Consider the following 14,389-nt stretch of genomic DNA (forward strand, 5'->3'; position numbering starts at 1 on the left):
CTCACAAATACTTGGGGCAGCAAATACACCACTCTGCTGGATATATGTACAGTGACTCCACTAAAAACCAATGTGTTTGTGGTGATATAAAGCTCTACTGATGCTGTTTAGGTCTACAGTATTGTGGCTCATTCACAGTTTTACCTACCTACCAATGCTTCAGTCGTTATGAGCTAGGGCATGGATGTATGCATTGGCCCTATTTTATTGCCCATTTTGGGAATATACGGGAAAAAACAGAACAAGTAAATAAAGAACTGAAAGGTTAGCAATTTGGTCTTGCCACATAAAAATCAAACTATTTTTTAAAAATCCATTCTGTGTAAACACCTTCACAATACTTGAAGTCGGGCTGACAAAAATAAAGGGACGTGCATATGATTCAAAACACAACTCAGTAAGAACTGTAGGAATCTACAACTTCAATTAATGCCAACAGGCTATCATAATTTGTGGCTTACTTATCAGAGGTGAGAATATTAGTATTTTGGTGTTTATGAAACTTGCTTTTCAAGGAAAAGTAATTTAGAAGTGATTTAAAAGTGATGCTGAGGTTTTACATTCATGTAACTCGCAGATTTCATGTGAGGTCACACACAATCGATATAAAAATCAAGTTGCAGTTTCTATACATACAGGCTGGCATACTGCACAACGCAACATCAGCATTTCCAATCCACCGAGGCTGCTGCACACCATAAATGGCACACAAGAACACACTTGTGCAATTACTTAAACAGTTTGCATGCAGTTGCATAGCACTATTTCCATTGGAAACTATGGGAATAGCATGACACAGGGCTGCCTTTTATGTGTACAGCAGCCCCGGCAGGTCAGAGATGCTGACACTGCACAGCACAGCATGTCAACCACAGTGTTTGCATACCAGGAATCCATGGTCCAGGTGTGCAATATATTGGTGACATGGTGTACATTTGGAGCTGGCCATAAGGAACCTCTCATGGCTAAGTTTCTTTTATATGACTGACATCATGTTTAAGCTAGGCCTCAGAAACCATCTTGTTATGGCTTCAAAAAGTTATTCATGGCTTCAACTTCATAAGAAGTTGCAATAATTGGCTGTCCTATATTGGCACCTTATGTATATCTTCACATCATTCTCAGCAATTAATGATTAGCTTTTGTTAAATGGAATAGCTTTCCTTATGGGAATTTCTCATTAAATTTAAACTCTAGTCTACATCAGAGGTAATAAAGCAGAGCTCTTAAAGATTTTTTTAATCGATTTAACCAAATTAATTAATCAGTTCACATGTAATAACTTTGAATGCTACCAAATCCAAGATATAGGTGCGGTTATTGAAAATCTAGTATGTTAAACAAGTTACCACTCACTGTTAGAAGAAAGGCCAAATATTGACCAATGGTGGAGAGAGCAAGAGAATTTATGTGGCATACAATGCAGCACCACTTAATTTGAGGGGAAATGTTTAATCTATAATTAAAGTTTTAGTTGATTCACTTGCTGATTAAATCAATTAAAGCATGCAGCCATAGGACAACAAAAAGCTTCTATATCTGTATGCAGGTAACAGCCGCCAACTCTTCTTCCCTCTACAATATTCAGAGCAAGAAAACTAATAAGCCATTATTCCCACAGCTGTTTCTCGAACAAGTGTGTAACTAGATTACACTGAATATGAAAGAGCTGAAGTACTAGCTTATCATTGACTCACTCAGATGTTTCTGGCAGAATTTATGTTCTCTAACTGCATGCACCGGTCACTTTGTTTAATTTCCCCAAAGAACAGAGAATAACTAGGCATTATGCCTGGCTTTATTGTAGCACAGTGGGGGAATATTAGCAAAGGGAGCTGGAAACGATATCATGAAAGCAACACTGCTTCATCTCTCGGAACACAGAGTATGACTGGAATGACAAAATGATACCTCTCTGGTCTTACCAAAGGTATACCATGGCACTAGCAAAGGGGTGTTTTCCTTTTATACATAGGGTTGGCTCTCACAAGGCCAGCACATGTTAGACCTTCAACAAGAACTGGGGTATATCTGCTTAAGTAGATTCTACTTCTGTGGTCCATCCTTTGTGAAAAAGGGGTAGGTGGACTGAACAGGTTGCATATGTAGCAGTCCTTCACTCTGCAGTTTGGCTGCACTTGCTCATAGGATGAAGCACTGTGTAGTGCAAGCTCATAGGATGAAGCACTTGTAGTGCAAACGATAGGCACTATAAATCCTATCGTTGCAGAAAGGCCTGGGCTGGCATATTATGGAGCAATTGTAATATTTTAAAGCTCATGCCTAATGAGCATGGGAAACCTTATGCAAAAGCACATCACCTAGACTAGGAAGTTACTGTAGCCTTGACCGACACAAGCCCTTCAGACACCTCTGACTCTGTCTCTAGCCTTGAGCAAGTTTTGAGACCTTGTTAAATAACTTCAAAAGGAAGGTTGCCAGTCAATTACCCAGACTCTGGAACCACACTGTACAGAGAATTCTGTCTGTCTTTCTTTACAGAAAGATCAAAAGAAGCTACTTTTACTGTGTGCACCCTTTGATAACCAAGCTACGAAAAGCTCACCAAAATTTGTTGTGCTCCTAAATCCACATGTAAGCAGGCAGAATAAATGCTGTGGCTTCCATTATTGTATAATGTTCAAAACCTCCTGTGCAAGTGAATTAGAGGATGTTCAGTACATTGGGAAATTCTAAATAATATAATTTTTATCAGACTTTGAGGCTCTCGGTCTCCAAGAAAGACAGGGTGGTTACTTTTTAACTGACCTGCACCACACAGTGGTGTAACTGACTTACAGTGCACTCTCTTTTTACATAGAACATAATTTACTTCAGGTTTTTAAATGTTTATTTGAGAAGAAATTAAGATATAGTGGCTGACATTCAGAGCAAGGAAGCGCCGATTCAGTGAAGAGAGCAGCCTAACAGCACTTCCAAACTAATTTCATCAGTGCACTAGGGAAGCAGCAATTTTTTACATCCTCCCCTTCACCAGGAGGCCCTCCATGGCAGCTGAAAATATGCCCCTGAAGATTGCACAGCCCTCTATGAAAGCTCCTGGTGAGATCACCCAGATATTATCATAATCTGCATGTTGGCACAAGCTTCCAACCCTGTATGCAGGCAACCTATTTGAATGAAGCTTGTACACCAGTAACTTTTTGGGGATTCTAGCCATCATCAAAAAGAGCTCCTGTTCTGTACTGGAAGGGTTTATGTCACAGTCAATTGAACTCAAATTGGTATATGAAAGCAAGGCACAGGGCCACTTTACACAAACATAAGCACAGTTTCCTGATCACTTGATAAGCTCAAAAAGGTTGTGCAAACCGGCTTGAGGTCAAGCTGGTTTGCCATCAAACTGGGCTGGCTTGAGGGCTCACCCTCAAGCCGGACCAAGCCCGGTTTGGCTTGACCTTGAGCGGAACCCCCTCCCCCAGCTGTCTGGGGGATTCTAAACTAAAAAAAACAACACTTTTTTTTACTCACTGCCACAGCACTGCAGGTCTGGTGGCCTCGGGGGATGCTGGCATGGCTGCCGGAGGTCTCCTTCATCTCCCTCTCCCCCTGCTGGCCTCCCCCGGTCCTGCCAAGGTTGTTTGGGCCCATTTTGGGGCCATTCTGGCTCTTTCCCCAATAGCGACGGCTATTTTGTAGGCTGCTGCGCATGCTCCCTTGCCATTTGCGTGGCTGGGTCATGATGTGCCACAAGTCAAGTAAAAAATGAGAGTGGCACACTAGGGTGCATCAGAGCATATTTGCAGCCCTCTCTGCTCTGCCTTGCTGTGGTTCTGCCTCTACTCTACCTAGCCAGTCAGCACTACAATGCTGGAAAGGAGTGCAGGAGTGTTAGGTGTAGACCAGACTGGCCTGAGGGCCATGGACCTTTCGACTCTAGTTCAGCTGTGCCATGAGCACCTGTTGCCTGTGCCACTTGAACAATAATGCTATAGGTTTGCCACTCGTAGCATCTCTTTGTAATTCACCTAAAGCAGGTGAATAATGAGCCAAATGGAAAAAATACTGAATGACACAAAAAGAAATCAACACTGATAAATGTTCAAAAGTGATAACATGATACAGTGATCTCATTGTTTTCTAGTATTGTCATTTGAAATAATAAGAATTCAGGAGGACTGACAGAATTATCATTTGGAGAAACATAAGAATAATTATGTATTCTGCATCTGAACTTTTAGACATAAGGTTTAGAAAGATTATCAGCCCAAATAATAACCTTGTTAAATTGAACTCTTGGAACTGATTCTGATTTAGTCCCATTGAAGTTCAAGACCATTAATTGGCTTAAAAAAACAAACAGAGAATGAACAAACATTTCCCTTATCCACTGCCAAGCCATTTTTCTAGGGGGCCCCTAGTAACCCTTCTCTGCAAAAGATGAGGAGCCAATTACCATATTTACTTTTCAAATGTGTAGTCATGCAAAGTTGATATTTGTGCAGTCACTCCCATTTGATATTCTGAATATGTTTGCATTAATCAGTTATTTTTATTGCAGGCTCTGTGACTTTCTCCATCCTGATGCATATGTACAGACGAATCAGGTTTTGCTATGTTTCCATTTTGAAGGTTTTTTGTTTTTTTTTAACAAGAAAAAGGTACTGAGAAGGCAACCAGACAAACTATATATTTTCACTTTCCTGCATTATGATATAGCACAATTAAAACCACTCAAACAATGTAGTCCCAGCAAACAAAGGAATAATTAAACATAGTGAAATGACAATAGAACTATAGGTTTCATATCTCTATACTTAAAAGACAGATCAATACACATTATTCTTTGTACTGAGATATATCTCTGTTGCCATACAGAATGTTCAGAGTGAACTTATGGCATTGTTCCATTTTGAATTCATTATGTACACTATGATGTGGGCTGTATATCTGATAATTTAACACAAAACCACTGAGAGCTGTTCTCATTACAGCCAAATCAATGGGAACATTCTTTGGTGAGGACTGAATATAGCTCACAATGAATAAAACATATACAACTAACAAGTCATATTGAGAACCAAAGTACTAATTAGCAGGACTTGCTGGAACTAGAAGAATTAAGTTTTTAAAATCCAGCATTCTTACTTAAAAAAAACACAACTAGTTTGTGCGTTACGATTTCAATTTAGATTTCAAAACTGGTAACAATATGTAAAAATCCTATCATTTAATATGCCTTAGGAGTCAGATAAAAATGGTACTTAATGTCGTTCATACCAGGAAAGGAAAAGTGTATCATGTTTTGTCATCCATTTCTTTATAAGAATGGACTCCCTGACTCAGCTCTGAAATATTCACATCCAGCTGTTGACTGCCTCCATACTTCTCTGTACATACATTGAGGATGTGCCCTGCCAGCCAGTATATAGCTGGTGCTGTCTATTTTGGATCACTATTTTCTTATTTTCGGACACAAGGACACTAGCTGACATCCAGAGCATGGGAGTGCAGGCACTCCTAACATTAGCATCCTTGCAAATACTTTCAGAGCTCATCTACGCTCCGGAAACATGTTGCTTGTGTTTCTGCTCTAGCAAAATGTTTCCGGAACAAGGGTAACCTCTGAAAAGTATTTGTGCTCTTGCAAGGATGCAAAACCGCCTGTGCTTCAGAAAGTGCAGAGGTTAGCTCATAATAGGAGCAACCATGCTCCCTTGCTCTGGATATCAGCTATCAAATCCAAGTATCCTCTTCCCTCTTACCAAAAGGAAAGGAGGAGAAAAGAGAAATTGAATTAATCTCTTTTTCACCCCTCCCCCCAGAAAAGGGAGGGGAAGAAACACCCAACCAAATGTCAAAGCTGGCAGCACCAACCATCTGATTCTGCTATATATGAGACTCCTAATCTATTTAAAAATGTTAGATGATGTACATTCACTTTGTACGAATCTACAAATGCATATTCACTTTGATGTAAGATGATGTGAATGTAAGATGATGATATGGTTACAATAAACAATTAAAAATATAATACAAAACATTACAGTTACAAAGAAAAATTACACAATAGTTCAGAATGATCTAAATGGCTATCTAAATAAAAACATCTTTATAACCTCTCTCAAAGAACCAGTCACATGAATCTGCAACTCCTAATGAAAGAGAATTCTGAAATCAAGGGGCCACCACAGCAAAAGTTCTATTCCTGGTCACGACCAGCTCACTTCTGACTGTGGTGGCATCTTGAAGAGCCCTCATTTCCTGACCTCAATCTCAGTGAAGTATATACTGCTTTTGCTAATTAAAGACATTCGTTTAGGCTTCTGGGCATGTGTTTTATCTCTTCTTAACTAGCATGTGAATCTCACACCCATGACTCCAAACATTACGAGTACTTTCCTGATTCCAGGGGAGAAAGCATCTGATGTCTGCTTAAAAAAGAGCTTAGAATGGTTTGAGAATTGTAGTTGGTAGGCATCTACCAGGTAATTCATTCTCAAAATCCTCCTTAAAACTACAGAAATGGCAGGCTGAGGGCAACTCACTTGAAAACGGTAACACCCTGGGAAGAGGCAGTTGGCAACAAAGTCATTGCAAAATTTACTACGTGCATTATGGCACAGCTGGTCAAATATACATATTTAAAACAGACTCTGTCTAATGACATTTTTAAAATCAAATTCTGCAGTGCAGATATATGAAATGGGGGGGAAAGGAGCTTCAGTTTATGGGAGTGGATTTTGCACTTTAATTATCAAAAAAAGAAGACTAATAAATAGCAAATGGAAGCAAAAAAATACCAAATATCTTTAGAGGAAATTTTTTTAGGCTGTTTTAGACTCTTGATTCTAATAATAAGCAGCATGCAGACTAATTCTGCCCTCGTGCTTGAATTTTTTGCATGCACGTTTCCTGATTCCCCTTTCCCTCTGCTGCTCCAGCTGTCCCCTGAAAAGATGTCCCTGAGGGCTGCCGAATCTTCAGGGACACAAGCTTGGGGCAGCAGAGGAGGGGGGATGGAAAAGATGGTTGTTTGTGGGCAACATTTTAATTCCCTCTTCTGCATGACCTCTACTGCTTACTAAAATCACCCAGGGAAGTCCACCTGTCGTTACCACCAGCTTGTCTGGCAGTGACTTAGGGTCAGGCTTTCTGTGTAGCCACTCCAGAGCTATGAAACATGCTATAGACGTATAACACCTTTGATTACCTTCAATAAAGCCTTAAAAACAGATCTTTTTAGCCAGGATCTTAGTAGATTTTAATAGTTTTAACTGTTTTTTGTTGGGTTGTAAACTACCTTGAAATTTATGATTTGGTGGTATATACATGTAATAAAATGGATAGATTAAAAATGCAAGGGCATCATGAGTCTGGATGCTGCTCAACATTAATATATCATGTAGTATTTACTGAGAAAATTTCAAACTTAAAAGTGCTCTGCACATATTATCTTAGGAATCTTTAAAACAAATCTGTAAAGTAGGACAGCAACATTATTCCCATATCTTCATTATATATATTTCTCTAAGGCATACCCATCACTAATCCCATGTGTGGCAGCTCTCGCGAGAGTTCGCAAGCAGCTGCCCGGATAGTGACAGAGGCAGAGGAGAAAACAGCGATGGTGGCTGGCGGCAGGATGGAAGAGGTAGTGGGCTAGCTGGTGGAAGCAGTGGGTAGGATAAAGAGGCTGCTGGTGGGAGTTGGTGGGCTGGAGAAGGTGGCGGTCTGGCAGGCGGAGGTGGCCAGCTGAGTGGCTGGCCGGCTGGTCAGGAAAATAAGCGCGGGGGGGGCGAGAGAGAGAAAATGGCTGCGGCAAACTAGAGGTGCAGATGCTCTGTGCCCGGACCAGGTAATTCCATATTATTCCTGTATTGCAGATGATGTGGCTGAAGTGCAGAGATAGTTGCAGGTTCAGCTGTGATCACCTAGGACCCTTTCAGATGTAAGGAGGAACCGTGAGTCCAATGGACCTGCAGTTCCACGTCCCGTGCTCTTTTGGATGTGTGGGATACCTGCCTCCCTGCTGTCAGCAAGACTGCAGAGAAGCGGGGGAGCTGGCTGTATGGGCTTCCTTCCCTCAACTCTGGCTCAGTGGAGCCGAAACTGTGGTGCCAGAATTTGGGTATAGTGGCTTGCCCCATATGCCCCTACCCAAACATTAAGATCTTCTTCGGAGGCCCTCCTCCAGGTGCCTCTGCCAAACAAGGTGACGCGGGTGCCTACCAGGAGAGGGCCTCTTCGGTGGTTCCACCCCGTTTATGGAATAGCCTCCCCAGCGAGGTTTGCTTGGCTTTGACACTTTGCTCTTTTAGATGACCTTTTTGTACACCCAGGCCTTTTAAATTTTTGGTTTTCAGATTTGATCTGATGTTTACTAATTTCAAAATGAGTTTTTAACTCATGTATTGTATTGTATTTTGTATTTTCTTTTCTTCTTTTTTGTCTGTTATGATTTAATGTGCTATTTGCATTTATTGTATGTTTTAATCCTCTGCTGTGAGCCGCCCAGAGAACAATTTGTTATGGGGCAGCTAACAAATAAAGTTTATTATATTACTACTACTACTATGCTGGTGCTACAGAACCAGAGTTGGAGGCGCCCAAACTCCACTCTGAACCAAAGAGTTCAAGGAGGGAAACTGCGGATCCCTTCTTGCCTTCAACTCTGGTTCCCTTAATTCAGACGTGCAGGAGAGCTGCCTCTCTGCAGTCCACGAGTGCAGGAAGGCGGGAGAGCTGGCTCTCTGGGCTTCCTTCTTAACAGAAGGAAAGCCAGCACAGCCAATAAGGCTGGAGGGAGGGAGGAGCTTTTCCTCCCTCAACTCTGGCTCTGTGGGGCTGAAACTGTGGTACCAGTGTTTGGATGCAACTCTGGCACTGCAGAACCGGAGTTGGCAGTGCCCAGTTTGGGGAGGGAAACTGCAGGTCCCATCTCACCTTCAACTCCAGTTCCCCAAATTCAGATGTGCATCCAAGGAAACCAGTGGTGCAGGGACCTCCGGTTTCCTGTTATGTCTGAATTCGGCACTAGTGAGTTCATGGCTGAGGTGAGATTTAAACTGGAGGCTTCCCAGCTGACACTGTTAGCTACTATAGTACACCAGCCATATCTTCACTATCTTTGCTAATAAAGTATGAGCCTATCAATAATTTTGTTCCACATCACGTGATTGAAAGGGGAAAAAATAGGTCCACAAAACAAAGTGTGCAACTACAAAAATTTCTCTGTGAACATAAAACTTTTAGTCAAAAGCAAATTCTTGAAGACAGAAATCTACAAATGAAATAAACGTGGAGATTGTATAAACAAAACCAAATAAACTAAGTGCAATCCATTTCCTTTTGTACAATCTCCCAACAATGATAAATTTGCCTCATTATCACTAAACAATAGTGTGAGGACTGTGAATTTCTCTGCCCACATGGGCATGGAGAAGAAGATTTGGATGATAATGAAACGGAGGTTAAGATATACTCTAAGCACTGCACTGAGTACTTTGCTTAATATGGATATTTAAACAAATTCTCAAATGCTCTCACAAATGCAAATCTAAGTATGCATTCAACAAAATATAATGTTTTGAATGTGTTAATATTTGGTTTGTTAGCTGCTAAGAGAGGCATTGTTGACTAGTTGGCGGCATTTAGAATTTAGAATAAGTAAGTATGCAATCAAATAAATAAATAAATAAAATTAAATAATCACAAATCAAAACTGGTCAACTGACAGCCAGAATACCTGGGTTTGGGAATAGATTCTGGTTTCTTGGTTCTGGGAGAGGGTATGCTGAGCGTGCCATGACTCAGAATGATGGGTAGGTGAAAATCCTCTGTCCTCAGCCACTCTGAAGTCTGGGGCCACACGCTGCCATAAATCAATCAGTCAGTCAATCAATCAGTCAATCAATCATTCAATTTCATCATTTATTTTGATTAGTTTTTTTTACATTGATATACAAATATGGGATCTAGGCCACATATTCTTTGTAGAACTACAAGTTTTAAATTACAGACAAAAATAAATCACATTGCTACAAATTAACTCCTGTTCTAAATCAGAAAAAAATGCAATTTCAGCCTGCCCTAAACCTTATGTATACCAAAGCGCACTTTCAAAATCACTTATGCCTGAGCAATACTTAAAATTAGTATGAGTAGACATATTGGAATAAAATTGTTCTTTTTATGAACAAATGGAACAAAGCCGACAACAATAATAAATACCAACTCAAACACAGCAACAATGGCCGATAACCTAAGTGCACACCTGTGTGCCAGAGAGAAGCATCCCTACTAGGAGAGCTCCCTGAACTCTGTGACACATTAGAGGGGGTGGAATAGGTAGCGCCTATCATGCAGGTATCCATCCGATAGAAGTGGCTGGTGCCACTCAAACAAAGGGATGTGTGACTCTCAGGGACAGATTTTCAGGTGGCACAGGACGCTCATGGGGGAAGGAGAGATTAGTGAAAATCACCACTCCCTTGTGTGATAGGCACTAGAGTTCAGGAAGCTCTCCTCAGAAAGGGCACTTCTTCCCTATGTACAGGTATATGCTTAGTCAGGATGTCGGCCAATAAAAATAGAATCAGCAGAAATAAATACAATAAGCCAGTAAAAAGAAAATACACTAAAAAGCCTGAGCAAAGTTTTCACCTTGTGCTTAAATGAATACAAACTTGGCACCAGGCACACCTTCCTAGGGAGAGCACAGGTGGAGCTCCACAGAGAAGGTCCTCTTACTAGTCATTTAAAGCCCTCTATTCATGTGGTTACTCAGCAGATCTTGTGACCATACCACACAAGTGATGTACTAGCCAGGTTTCTCTTGAGTGATATGACAACCATATCCGCTGAGAAAACACATGAATGGAAGACTTTACATTTGATTCTAGTAGCAGGGGATCATCCACAGAAGCAGCAGCAACTGTACCACAAGGAGTACATGTAAAGGGGTCTCAGTGTTATGAATAAGTATGTACCATTTCTTCACTCGGCCATAAGTCCTTTTTGTAAGACTTAAAGGATACAAATAGTCTGGCACAGAGGATAATTTTGCCTATTAAAATTGTTTGTAAGGATGAAAGACTAATTGGAGCTATTCTGGAAAGAGAGAATCATATTAATAAACATTCTGGTCTATCCCAAATCTCAAATATACCATTTATGAGCATGGTGACTGAAATTGTGCTGGCACTGCAACGACAGAGCTTCTGAATTAAACTGATTATCTTCTAAATTCCTATCAGTATGATTTAGGACATGTTTTGGGAGTTGGATTGCCTTGGTTGTCCTGGTAGACAACCTATGCTGGAAGGTAGGCAGGGGCAGCACCCTGCTGATGCGCCTAGATTTCTCAGCAGCTTTCAGTAATATTGTTCATGGTATCCATCTGGATTATCTGGCTAGGTTGGGTGTCTTGGGCCCCATGCGGTAACCCCACTTCCACCTGCCAGAGTGTGCCCAGAAGGTGGTGCTGGGGGATTACTGTTCTACCACAATCTGGAGTTGCTCCTAGATCTGATTCTGCGCCCAGAATCCCAGATGGCATCTGTGGTTAGGAATAATTTTTAGCAACTAGAACAGAATACTAGCTGTGGCTGATTCTGGAGAAGGGTAATCTGGCCTCCGTGAAATGTACCTTGTTAAGCTCCAAGCTGGATTATTACAATGTTCCCTACATGAAGATGCCTTTGAAGACCATTTGGAAACTTCAGGTAGTTCAAAATTGGGCAGAGGGCCTATTAGCAAATATAAGCTGGTGGGGACTTTATAACTGGGGTGTAAGACCTGCACTGACTTCCAATTTGTTTATGAACACAATTCAAAATGCGTAACCTTTGAAATAAGAAGAAGCTTGGCCCCAGGATAAGTTCTGGAGCATCTCCCCCCATATGAACTTTCCTATGTGTTGTTCACTAGGAGGCCTTACTCGACGCCCTTTTATTACTGGACATTAGATCAGTTGGGGAAACAGTCAAGGAAGCTCTTCTCATGATCGGTGAGAGGAGCTTCTTTGGCGGTTTGTGGGGAGAGTGGGTTTGCCTGACCCTCCCCGCAGATGAGCACTCACCCGTCGTTGGGTGGGTTGATCGGCTGCCCTGACGAGCGCCAGCTCTCCCGCAGCTCTCCTGTGCCTTGCCATGCCTGGCAGCTCTGGGGGTCGAGCACAGGGAAGTGCTGCCCGGTGCCCCACCCCCTGCAGCCCCAGTAATGCACCATACAAGTGCACAGTGCATTTCTGGGATCCCCCTCCCCCACCCTCCCCAGAGTGTGTCCACTGTGGCTGCACTGACAAATGAGCAAGCAAAACTGGGCTGGGCCCCCTTAGCCTGGTTTTGCTCGCTCATGAGAATAGCCTCATTGTATTCTTAGTAGCACTCATAAAGTGTAACCCCCTCCCTAGTGAAATCCATTAGGTCAACTCAATTCTCTCTTTTAAAAGAAAATTTGAAAAATTTATTTCAATAAGAATTTGGGAATCTGGCCAGAATGTATTTACTTAGTATTTTATTAGCACTAAATTCTTAAGGGCCATCCTTCACGCCCCCAGAGGCACAGCTAACGTGGCTCCTCGTAGAGAGGTTGGGGTTACCACCTTGAAAATTAAAATCTGGTTTTGTATAATCAAATTCTGGCTGCATTTGGTTTCCTTCCCAGTCGGTTTAGCGCCTTTAGTATTAATTGACTGTTTTACATCTAAATGGGAAATAGCTCTGAAAACGAAATTGCATCAACTGAGCATGTTCCAAGAAAACCTTATAGGGAGGGGTTTAGATCAGGCGATATGTTTTGTTAGGCAATGACTATTGGACATAGATTTGCAGGAGTAGTGTGTTCCTCCAAGGGGAATCTATATAGGCTCTCAAAACTTCAGCCACCAACTGAATATTTAGATCAAATGTTTTTACCTAAGTTTAGGAGAGCATTTACCCTTGCTCATTTGAATGCCCTTCCCTCTGCACTCCCTAGACGGGAAATATAAACGAGTTCCATACGCATTGTGTCATTGCCCTTGTGGCTCAGGAGATATAGAGTCAGTTGTTCATGTCATTCTGTATTGTCAATTTTATAGGGATGCTCGTATTAAGTTTATTGCTCCTCTCTTAAAGAATCATCCTGGCCATATGGATCAATTTCACTTGGATTTATTGCTGCCAAATTTTAAATCTGTTACTTCTATAAATGTGGCCAAGTTTTGTTGCATTCAAACTTCGTAGAGCTTGTATTAGCAATTTGAATATTTTGTAAATTATAAATGTATTATTTTAAAGGTTAAGCTGGTCTAAGGACCGTAATAAATTTACTTACTTAGCATCTGGAAATAAAATTTTAAAATATTTTATTGCTGCTCTTGGGCCATTAGTGTCTTGTACTGTTGGTTGCATCGTATTTTTAGCTGTTTCTGCTTTGTTTTTATATTTGATTTATTTGAAGCCATCTTTGGAACAACTGGTTGGAAAGTTTTTTATTGAAATATAAAAATGCAATTAATAATTTAAAACTATAAATAGATGTATTTTCCTTTAAAAGCAAACATTAGTTTCTCCCCCCCCTTTTTTTTAAATTTGAGAATTCATCTCAGATGGAATCAAGCAAGAAAGGGCAGAGTAATCAGCTCTGTTACTCAAAGTCTTAAGGCAATTTGATAGACTTAGCTCTGCCAGTTTTATATGTATGTATTTGTTTGTTTGTTTATGTTTGTTTGGTAAGTTAATAGATTTGATATCCCACCTTTTAGGTACAAAGGTGTCACAAGGCAGCTCACAAGAAAAACAAATGGGATTAGTGCCCTTTTTGCATCATTTCACAGCACCCTTTCATATAATGGCAAAAAACAGGGGCCCAAACATTTTGGCCAGCCTTAGTAGACAGTATAAATGTGTGGTTCCCACAACACTGCCTCTCCTCAACTTGGAAGAGAGGAGGGAACTAATTTTTTATGCTGCTTCTCATGAGCACTTCAGAAACACAGCCAAAGGTGTGGGATAGTGCTCTATACCACCTCTTCAGCTTAGGCGGAGAGTGGGGGCTTAGAACACCTCTGAAGCCCAGCATAAGGTCAGACACGATTCCTTGTTCCTCCATCCCAGCTCCAAGTTCATGGGGAGGGAGCTCTGTCACACTGAGTTTTGGAGTCCTGGGCAAGGATTCATCATATAGCACTTACATTTATATACCGCTCTATAGCTGGAAGCTCTCTAAGCGGTTTACAGTGATTTCGCATATTGCCCCCCAACATTCTGGGTACTCATTTTACCGACCTCGGAAGGATGGAAGGCTGAGTCAACCTTGAGCCCCTGGTCAGGATCGAACTTGTAACCTTCTGGTTACAGGGCGGCAGTTTTACCACTGCACCACCAGGGGCTCATATGTGCAAGAAAGAGGACAAACACTTGCCATGGTTAATTAATTTGCG

At 41.3% G+C, this 14,389-nt stretch overlaps 1 protein-coding gene across 6 annotated transcripts in view; it reads right to left on the bottom strand.

Annotated features, from left to right (window-relative positions):
* The window catches only part of CTNND2 (catenin delta 2), a 924,887-nt gene that overhangs the window by 49,436 nt on the left and 861,062 nt on the right, over positions 1-14,389 (bottom strand). For 4 of the 6 annotated variants that reach the window (XM_053242882.1, XM_053242877.1, XM_053242879.1 and 1 more), the window contains one exon: positions 9,710-9,835. The exons of the other annotated variants lie outside the window; for them this stretch is intronic. In XM_053242882.1, the coding sequence (XP_053098857.1) occupies positions 9,710-9,835 (126 nt within the window). The remainder of the gene's footprint in view (positions 1-9,709; positions 9,836-14,389) is intronic. 6 annotated transcript variants of the gene reach the window in all.

Source organism: Hemicordylus capensis, chromosome 4 (assembly GCF_027244095.1).
Source record: "Hemicordylus capensis ecotype Gifberg chromosome 4, rHemCap1.1.pri, whole genome shotgun sequence".
Taxonomy (NCBI): domain Eukaryota; kingdom Metazoa; phylum Chordata; class Lepidosauria; order Squamata; family Cordylidae; genus Hemicordylus; species Hemicordylus capensis.